Here is a 10481-nt window from a genome sequence, read left to right as displayed (position 1 = left end):
ATAGAGTGTTGGCATGTGCTCCTTGGTAAAACACCATCATCCTCAGATGAGTGTGCTTCCCCTTTGGCATGGGATGTTTTGTTAGTTTTCTCAAAAGTGGCCCGTTCAAGTTTACGTTTTTGTGAACATAAAAATTGAACGGGCTCTTGTATTTCGACTCGCAATCCGATGCGGTCGGTGATAGGGGCTTTCCCTTTGATATTCTCCTGGGGGGAGTTAGAACGACCCCCAGTCGGGTTTATCATTAGGGGACCTTTCAACGGACCCAATCGCTCCTTGATAGGTACTTTACCTCGATTCCCTGGTAAGGGACCGAGGCGACCTTTCACAGGAACCTTGGATGTTGAAGGATCCGTGTTCATACCTGACCCCACCGGAGGTGCCGGGGTAAGGGGAACGGGACTTGGCTTTGGTGAAGGTTGGGCAGCAACATCTTCCACTCTCGTCTTAGGCGTTGGGTTCGCCTTTAGCATCCACACTTGCTTGAGTTTTGGCGGAGTCTTGACCGCCTCTTCTTTCTGCATCTCCTCTGCTTTCTTTAGGAGGAGTCGGGCATGCGCGAGCAACGCCCGACGCTTCTTGATTCGCTCCTCGAGGGTGGAACGATTCCTCTTTACACGAACCCATTCGTTCGTTTCTGTTTTGGAGGAGGGGTTGGTTACGTACCGTTGTTGTTCTCGGTGGTACCTGGACTTTAGATCTTCATTGTAGCGGATCCCATCCATTGATTCAGCGGCTTTGGCTAGTTGTTGGGCGAGACGTTGACGCCGTCTTTGGCGGGCCCTCTTTGACAGAGCTGGAGTAGCATCATCCTCGACCACGTTGGGCGACGCGGAGACGCCACGTGGTGCGAGTGCAGCGATGGCTAAGGGATCTTGGGTCTTCGAGCTGAGGGTCCCGCGAACGACTCTGGAGGAGGATGCCTTCTTGCGCCTACTTGGAGAAGCGGATTTGGAGGAGGAGGAAGAGAGATACTCTTCGAACTTCTGCTGATCGAACTCGTATTCGATCTCTTCATTCACCCGGATCTTGAATGCCGGTTGCGTCACGACGGCGTCGGTAGCGATGCCGTTGGCTCCCACCGTGGTCGCCAGTTTGTTTTCGGGGAAAGTTGCTGTTTTCATTGCTTTTGAAAGATCTAGAAACTTCTGATCCAGAAATATCGGACAGAGCTTCGTCGATCCGCGTGAGATCTAGAAACTTCTGATCCAGAAATATCGGACAGAGCTTCGTCGATCCGCGTGAGATCTAGAAACTTCTGATCCAGAAATATCGGACAGAGCTTCGTCGATCCGCGTGAGATCTAGAAACTTCTGATCCAGAAATATCGGACAGAGCTTCGTCGATCCGCGTGAGATCTAGAAACTTCTGATCCAGAAATATCGGACAGAGCTTCGTCGATCCGCGTGAGATCTAGAAGCTTAAAGCGTCAATCTCGGCTAAAGCGAGATATTAGCTCTTCTTAGTATTAACGCCAAGGGCTAATACTAAGGATCAGACGGGGAATGGGTGATGAAGACTGATGTAGACCTCTCCTCCTCGGTTGAAGCGCTCGACCACTCTTTGCTGCAGCAGGGCTTCGCCAAGGCTCTCCAAAAATCCTCCTCTCAAAAGCAAGGCCCAAGGGGGCTATTTATAGTGTTTAGGAGCATGTAGGGGGGTCTAGGGGGCCTAGACACCCTATGGTGTCTCGGCCAAGGCCGAGACACCCTTGGGGTGTCTAGGCTTTTCCTAGACACCCCCGGGGTATTTCGACTTGCCGAGACTCCGTTTAGGTGTATTTCGTTGTCTTCCCTGTAGATTCTTCGTCCGAACTCGGATTTGAGTGATTCCGGGTGCGTTGGATGCTTGACGAAGAGTTCGATCCGCTCTGGTGGTTGGATTATCTGTAGAGTGGTCGAGGCACGATGGGCGTTGTCCTTTTTGTGAACACTGCCGGGTCTCCGATTGGTCCGGATCTTCGTTGTTCTGAAATCCTGTCTGCTCATGTAGCTCGTCGATTCACTTCAGTCGTTCATCGACGTTTTTTAACACTGAACCGTTTGTGGAGACCTATAGGCAGTTTTTGATGCCTACAAACTCTATTATTGTGCTTATTAGACTTGGCTAAAGTATGAAAGTATCTGGTATTTCTATCCCCTTGCACACACCAAGCAATTCTGGCTTTTTGTTTGTAGAAAGATAACTCACAATTTAGGAGCTTGTTATAAGAGCAATAATATTCTTTTTACTGTCTTATAAGATCATAATTTAGAGGGTTTACTTGAAGATTTTCCTGGTCCTCCTGTAATGCATTTTTTGCTCTAAGCACTTGTTCACTTATATTATTGAAGTGCTTCTTGTTGAGATCCTTCAATGCTCCTCTAAGCACTTTCAACTTTGTATAAACAGAGAACATAGAATATCCTTGTATGAATTGATGCCAAATATTAGAAATTGTAGGGATATAACTGTCATGATTGATCCATATTTTATAAAATTTGAAGGATTTTTTCCGTGGAAAAGTATCCTCATATAATAAAACTATAGCAGGGGAATGATCTGAAATCCCAGGCATCATGAATTCAACATGACTAGAGTTGAAATTATTGATCCAAGCATCATTTATCAGAGCCCTATCCAGTCTGCTCCATACTCTAGCATCAGCTTCTTGTTTGTTGTTCCATGTAAAGAAAAAACCTTGAGTTTTAAGATGACTTAGAGCACATACTTCTATAAAATTGCAGAAATCACCTGTGTGAGGTTCAGTAAGAATAACTCCTGTCAACTTTTCCTCAGAACTTATCATGGCATTAAAGTCACCACGTAGGAGCCATGGTGTATTGCCAATGCTTTGACAGATGCTATTAAGATCATTCCACAGTCCCTTTCTGGCTTCCAATTGATTAAATCCATATATAGCTGAGATGAAACAATCCAATCTTCCATCCTTTGACTTGACTGAGCAAGTAATCTGTTGATCAGACATATTTATAACTTGGGTATCAAAGATATTAGGATCCCACATAATGATTATCATGGCTTTACCAACAGCCCTCACATTAGATTCCCACTCCCAATTACTGGCAATTTTCCTGGTAACTTTTGAGATAGAACAATCTTTGTTTTTGGTTTCAAGGAGAGCTAAGAAGGAAATATGATATTGCATAAGTTGATTCCTCACTATTTGCTGTTTGGAGGATTTATTAAGTCCTCTCACATTCCAAAAAGATAAATTCATTAAAGGTATTCTCCTCTATCCAATGTAGAGGAAACATTTACATCTTTATCCCCAAATGGATTTTCAGTAAAAGCTTTTCTGGATTTGCTTCTTTGTATAAGTATCCAGGATTCATGTTGTGCACCTTCCTGTGCATGTTTACTGTTACCATATACTGGAGTTACAATTTCTTTACTTTATGTAGTTGCCCCTCTTGTAATTCTTCTTCATTTTCATTGGGAAATCAATAATTGCTTGGCCTCATTTCTATCAGAGGATTTTCAAATCTCATGCCCCCTTTTCTTATTTCCAGTATGTTTCCTTCTTGAGTGTGTGCAACATGTACATAAGGGTGAACAGATTCCACCCTTTCATCACCCTGAGTATTAACTTTTAGAGTATTATGTCCAGGAACATATACATGCACAGGAACAGATACTGGTACATGCACAGGAGCAGATTTACCAGGATCAACTGTTTCCTTTGGTGTCCATCTTTGAGCTCCAGATTCCACCCTTTCATCACCCTGAGTATTAACTTGTTCAGGGACAGATACATGCACAGGAATAGATACTGGTACATGCACAGGAGCAGGTTTACCAGGATTAACTATTTTCTTTGGTATCCATCTTTGTGCTCCAGCTTTCCTTCAACAAAAATTTGTTTCATGACCAATCTTTTTGCAAATGTCACACCACCTTGGTTTCAATTCATAATACACTTTCTGAACATATTTTTTACCTTTTGGTCCTTGAATGAATACTTCATCAGGTAGCGAAGAGGGCATATGTACTTCAACTAGCACCCTTGCATATGCAAGTCTTATTTTGTTTGTAGTGAGCTTATCAGTAGCAATATGGGTTCCTATCATGTTGACAATTTTGCTAATGCATTTGGCATTCCACAGATTAAGTTTCAAACCTGGCAACTGGATCCAGACTGGCTATACACAATCCTCTTTCCTTTCTAAATCTTCATCAATATTCCAAGGCTTCAAGAGGATATGTCTAGATCCAAAGAACCAATGACCATTTTCCAAAATATATTTCATATCCTCAACGTTATTAAATTTGAAGAGGAATAAGCCAGGTTTCAGGAGGCATACTTCTGGAACTGCAAGATTCTCCGCAACTTTATTCACATAGGATTCTATTGCCTTGAATTTTGCATTTAGTCCCATAACTTGGCCAATAAGTGAAGATTCCCACATGATACTCCCTTCAATCCATTCATCCTCATCAAAAATTATTGAACCCATAATATCAAGTTTCACATAACTCAGACTAAAACCACTTCCAGATTTTCGATTATCAGCGAAAAGACTTAACCAGCTTTTTTCACAGCTAGTTATGGTGGAGGAGTCTTCTTAGGCTCAAGCGTGGGAGAGCCAAGATTGTTTACCTCTGAAGTCCTCTTAGACTCAAGAGGGGGAAAATCAAGATTCTTTACCCCAGAAAAACCTGCATCTAAGCAATCTTGTGAAAAATTAGTCACGGATTTTGATATTCTAGAACTATTTTCAAAAGATTCCAATGGAACAGTGCAAGATTTCAGAGGCGAATTTAGATTACTAGAGATTATATGATCTAGAATTTTATCAGTCCTTTTTGAAGAGAGATTTGTGGATGTATTCTCCAAATCAAGTTCATCGGCCCAAGAAGTTCTTGAAGAACTACTAACGCCATGGCTGAAATTCAAGAAATTACCTCCCAATTTTGAACTAGAATTTTGAGGATTCACCAAGAATTTCTTTGAACTGAGGATTTCCTCCATCATCATCTTCTTTTTCTCTCCCCTTGGACCCGTAGATCCCATGATCTCGAGATCCAAATCTTCGTCTTCATCAGCCGAATTCATACCAGATTGATCCTCACAAGAATTCAAAGCTTTTGATCTTATGTTGATGATCTTCTTAGTAGAATTCCTCTTCTTCTTAGCCATCTAGATCCAGAAAATTCAAGAGAAAACTAGGCGGGGGCGCAGGTTAGACAAGCAAAAATCGCTTTCTAACATGCACCATGGAACCGCCGCTTTTTTTAGAAAAAAAATAAATAAATAATAAAAAATAAAAAAATAAAAAAAATAAAAAAATAAAAAAGGATAAAGTTGAAGCCTAAAATCTTACCATTGAAAAAAAAAATTTAACCATACTTCCTAGTGTGTCCTGAAGTCCTAACAACAACAGTTGGTAAGGGTCAAAAACATGAACCAAACAGAACAGAAGCTTGTACCCCCTACATTATATTCCTTAAACGTACCTTAAGTTTCTTCTTTAAAGAAAAACAAATTGAAGCCACTGGTTTTTATTTACTTACACGCTAGCTTATCCTGTTTTCTTTCGTTAGGCGACCATTACTAAGCTTTTAATTTGTCTTTATGTTTATGGCATTTTGCTCCACCTAATAGGAATTTAATCCATCACTTATTTGCACGCAATCTTGAAGGGAAAATAATAATTAAACGCATTATTGTCACATCCAAAGTCTCAGATCTTTTCTCACCGAAGCTAGATAAAAATTTTGGCGTCTCATGTAAACAAATCAATCGCAAAAAAGTTTGAACGCATGCTTCAAGCACTAGCTATAGCTAGCTAGTTTTAATAAGATGATTATCGGCTAAATATCCTTATTGGTATTTTAATTCTACCCCGTTTATCAAGAAGGTATTTTAATTAGACAAACCTACTTTAAGACATTTTAATTGATTCAACTTACCAACAAGGCCCTTTTACTCGTCGGCGACCAGTTTTCCGGCGAGAGCTCGTCACGTACGTGGCACGTGATGACTTAAACTATTTTTTAGCTACTGATGTGGCACGGATTTTCTGACGTAGCAGTGTTTAAAGGCGGGAATTAACCCTCTAAAAATCCTAATTCACCCAAAATAGGACAGATCCGTGCCACATCAGCAGCTAAAAAATAGTTTAAGTCATCACGTGTCACGCACGTGACGAGCTCTCGTCGGAAAACTGGTCGCCGACGAGAAAAATGACATTGTTGTAAGTTGAATCAATTAAAATGGCTTAAATCATGTTTGCCTAATTAAAATACTTTCTTGGTAAATGGGGTGGAATTAAAATACCAATATGGGTATTTAGCCGATGATTATCATCAGAAACTTAACAATTTAGCATCTCATTTGTTAAAACATTTTCACGGGGACACTCCTCTTCTCACCCGTACACGTGGTCTAATGCCACGTGGCAAAACGGGTAAGGTTCTGGTCACCAACATCCCTCCGAAACCTACCAATTTTAAGAATGCCATATGCTACGAATTTTAGTTTAAAAACTTCTTTAATTCCCTCAACAAATTGGGTCAACTCCGGCCGCCAACCTCTATAAGTATTCCCTCCATCCCCCTCTCCTCAAGCACACCTCGCAAACAAAATCTAGAGTGAGAGAGAGAGAGAGATCGAAATTTTTTCCCATCAAAAGAATTTAATTAATTTCGACTCCAAGATCGATCGATCGGTCAGTTATATCGAAATTGACTGGGTTTTGAAACCCAGTATCGAAAATGGTATTCCCGGTGCTATATCCGAAGATAGTTATGGATTGGTTGCTTTCGCGGAACAACACACCAGCCAAGAGGATGAAGCGACAGGGTTCCTTCCACAGGACCGCCTCGAGGTCGCATCTAGCCCCGTCTCCGTACCCCAGCGTGGCCAAGTGCTCGCCGGAGGGGAGAGAGTCGCAGTCCTTCGTCTGCGACTTCCAAACCGCCCTCCTGAGATCCCAATCCCTGTTCCCTTACTTCATGCTCGTTGCGTTCGAAGGAGGGAGTCTGCTGAGGGCTTTGCTCCTCCTGCTGGCCTATCCTCTGATCCTGGTCCTCGGCCCCGACGAAGGGATTAGCATTAAAATTATGGTCTTCATTAGCTTCTGCGGGCTAAGGGTGAAAGACGCGGAGATCGTGAGCAGGGCGGTTTTGCCCAAGTTCTACCTGGAGAACATGAACGTTTATTCGTACGAGGTGCTGGCTTCAACGAAGAAGAGGGTCGTGGTGAGCAGGATGCCGAGGGTGATGATCGGAGCGTTCTTGGAGGAGTACTTGGGAGTGGGTGAAGTCGTGGGTGCGGAGCTTCAGGTGCTCGGAGATTTGTTTCTTGCCACGGAGCCGGCTTGGTCTCTTCGGCGGCGTCGGACTTGCAAGCTTGGTTGAGAGGAACAAGGCCGTTAAGGAGCTGTTCGGCGAGAGCAAGGCTGATGTCGCTTTGGTGAGCTACTGCAGTCCACAAGATAACCTCTTCATCTCATACTGCAAGGTTTGGTTCCTTCTTCCTTGTAATTAATTAATTTTTCCCGTGATTAATTTTGAGTCCTTCTAGCTAGCAAGACTGAGTATATATAGCCTCTCTTAAATATTGAAGCATGACATGCAATTAAGTAGGTTATTTTTCTCATAACTATAAATTCCTTTATTTAGAGTGATTAAAACTCTCTTTAGTTTTCATTTGTTTGATGATATATATGTAGACATGTTTAGCCTTTTCTTACATTGGTATGTTGCTTCTAGAGTTTCTAATCCATCCTCAGTGAAGCTACAATTAAAACTTCGGTTTTTGTTAGCTTTGGATTATGAAAATGACTAAATATTTTTTTACATAAAATGTTGTCACAAAGAAGGTTCTAGAGATAAATTTATTCTATTTTTTGGAGATCATTTCTCAATTATTTACATTCATATTTACAGTTTTTCTTTTGCTAATATAAGTAAAAGTATGGTAAATATTTTTGTCTATCACCAAAATTGTGTCGTTGTAGAATGAAAAAGGTAGAGAAGATACTAGAAATTACTCTTTTCTCAAAGCTATAAACGCTATAAACAATATGGAAATTAAGGAATGTAATTAGCTGACAACATAAGAAACTTTTTCTTACATTCATTGATTAAAAAAGAAAGAAAACTTTAGGAATTAAAATCGCCAACTATTTTAATCATAATTTCTACGTACATAGGAATTATGAAATAAATTTGAAAATTTTATCTAATAATATTTTACCCCTTAAGGTACCGTTTGGCAAAGGGTTAAGTGAGGGGTTAAGGAGACTTAACCCCTTCTTAACCTGCCAAACACAACAAATCTATATAAATGTTAAAATGAGTTAACCCTTCATAATTTGCCAAACATAAAAAATATAGAAGGGTTAAGTTAACCCCTCTAGAGGGGTTAAAATGAGTTAACCCCTCAAAATGAGGGGTTTACTAATACTCCTATTTAGATGGAATAAGAGTTAACCCTTCTAATTATAAAGAAAATAATCAAAATCATTGTTATTCCCAAACACTAAAACTGATCATAAGGGCTAAAATAAAACTTATTTAACGGGTTAATAATTTAGTCTTTCGGATTATCAAATGGGCTAAGTATATTAATCCTTTTCCTTAACCCTTCTTCATTAACCCTTTGCCAAACGGGGCCTAAAGGTATTATTTTATTGTTGAGACTCATTTTACAGTCATTTAAAGCATATACACTCGAAGCCTCCGAATTTTTTTTTTTTAAAATTTTCTTGACAAGCTGAGGGGAACGTAAAAATCATAATGACAAGCTGAGGAGAACATAAAATCATACGTACATTAATATGAATCATTAATGTCCAAATTAGTGTCCACTGCCATTTGCCTTCATCAGTACAGAAAATTTCTTATATTGTTTGCCCAAAAACAGCATACTTAAATGGTAACTTTCCAACCAAAAGTATTCAAATTAATCAACTGCAACACATTAATCATCACAATAAATATACCCCCCCAAGTGTTACTATATATATTCTTGACTTAACCCTTTCACTTTCCCCTTCTCATTACTGTTACAGGAACCGTACATCGTCACCAAAGAAGCCAGCGGTCCTTCATCAGTAATGCCAAGAAGCAAATACCCAAAACCCTTAATTTTCCATGATGGCAGGCTCGCGTTTCTCCCAACTCCGTTATCATCTCTCTTCCTCTTCCTCTACCTCCCCTTTGGCCTAACCCTAGCCATAGCCAGAGTCCTCATTGGCACCATCCTCCCCTATAACCTAGCCATAGCCCTCGGTCCCTTTTCAGGGTTCAAACTCCACGTCCACAACCCCCCAACCAAAAACCCTAACCCTAACCCTAAAGGAGTCCTATACGTCTGCAACCATAGAACCCTACTTGACCCCCTCATGTTAACCGCAGCGTTGGGTAGACCTCTGACTGCGGTCACGTATAGTCTGAGCCCGGTGTCTGAAATACTGTCGCCGATCAGAACGGTCAGGCTCACGAGAAACCGAGCTGTTGACGCACGTAAATTGCAGAAGCTGCTCAGTGAAGGGGATGTTGTTATTTGCCCCGAGGGGACTACTTGTCGCGAGCCATATTTACTTAGGTTTAGCGCGTTGTTCGCCGAGCTGACCGACAATATGGTGCCATGCGCGGTTGATGCTAGGATTAGCATGTTCTACGGGACGACTGCTAGCGGGTTCAAATGGCTTGACCCGATATTCTTCTTGATGAACCCGAGACCCGTTTACGAGATAAGGTTTTTAGGGCTGTTGCCGAAGGAGATGAGCTGTGGTGGGGGGTTGAAGGGGGTGGATGTGGCCAATGGGATACAGAGGATGTTGGGGGAGGAGTTAGGGTTTGAGTGTACTTCGTTGACAAGGAAGGATAAGTATTTGATGTTGGCTGGGAATGAAGGGATTGTTGATGAGAGGAGGAATAAGAGACACTAATTGATGGTTAATGTTGTTGTAGAGAATTATTGCATGGATTTGATTGTAATTTTTTTCCTCTTTTTTTTGGATTATAGTTATTGGAATTGTTATGGCGGTGATTGAATAATTGTTTGTTTGTAAACCTTTTGTTTTTTTGAGGAAGCATTGGTTGTAATTGTTTGTACATTGTAATATTATTATTTTATTGTTGAATTTAGAAAGTTATTGTACATCCAGTGTTTGTGTGAAAACATTGTAGATATGCCAGTATATGCCAGGATCTGCTTGTCACAAGTAGTTAGAATGTAATGTAATATAACATCATGGAGTTCATATTCCTCAATACTCTTCTGTTTAATCCGCCGTGGGTGACTCGGATAGTTAGGAAGTTCCAATATGACTTTCACAGTCTTGTATTTAATTCCCAGCTCAATTATAAAAAAAACACACTTTCCATTTCAATTTTACACAATTAATTCTCCCGTTTAAATCAAATTTTCTTTTAAACTCTTTGAAATGGCAATAACATCAAACAAAACATTTATGCTGGAATTGGGATGCAGTTAAAACATTAACATGAGGAAGATCTTATCCAAC

At 40.7% G+C, this 10481-nt stretch overlaps 2 protein-coding genes across 2 annotated transcripts; one reads left to right on the top strand and one right to left on the bottom strand.

The window, feature by feature from the left end:
- Positions 2228 to 3220, bottom strand: LOC109840369. The gene has a single exon (XM_020408995.1). It carries the CDS (start codon positions 3218 to 3220, stop codon positions 2228 to 2230), a length of 993 nt encoding a protein of 330 aa, XP_020264584.1.
- On the top strand, positions 6571 to 10097 carry LOC109829184 (glycerol-3-phosphate acyltransferase 1-like). Its single transcript, XM_020396330.1, has 3 exons — positions 6571 to 7334; positions 7366 to 7465; positions 9021 to 10097. Exons 1-3 carry the CDS (start codon positions 6718 to 6720, stop codon positions 9900 to 9902), a joined length of 1599 nt encoding a protein of 532 aa, XP_020251919.1. The 5' UTR covers positions 6571 to 6717; the 3' UTR covers positions 9903 to 10097.

Source organism: Asparagus officinalis, chromosome 1, assembly GCF_001876935.1.
Source record: "Asparagus officinalis chromosome 1, Aspof.V1, whole genome shotgun sequence".
Lineage (NCBI taxonomy): Eukaryota > Viridiplantae > Streptophyta > Magnoliopsida > Asparagales > Asparagaceae > Asparagus > Asparagus officinalis.
Note: the sequence above shows the minus strand (reverse complement) of the source record. Positions and strands in the feature narration are given on the sequence as shown.

What these genes read in the sequence shown, in the direction of transcription:
- LOC109829184 (XM_020396330.1), top strand. Translation starts at nt 6,718, where the DNA reads ATGGTATTCCCGGTGCTATATCCGAAGATAGTTATGGATTGGTTGCTT. An exon ending in GAGCCGGCTTGGTCTCTTCG is followed by an intron (nt 7,335 to 7,365) that starts GCGGCGTCGGAC and finishes CTTGGTTGAGAG; the next exon opens with GAACAAGGCCGTTAAGGAGC. An exon ending in TCTTCATCTCATACTGCAAG is followed by an intron (nt 7,466 to 9,020) that starts GTTTGGTTCCTT and finishes TTACTGTTACAG; the next exon opens with GAACCGTACATCGTCACCAA.
- LOC109840369 (XM_020408995.1), bottom strand. Translation starts at nt 3,220, where the DNA reads ATGAATTTATCTTTTTGGAATGTGAGAGGACTTAATAAATCCTCCAAA.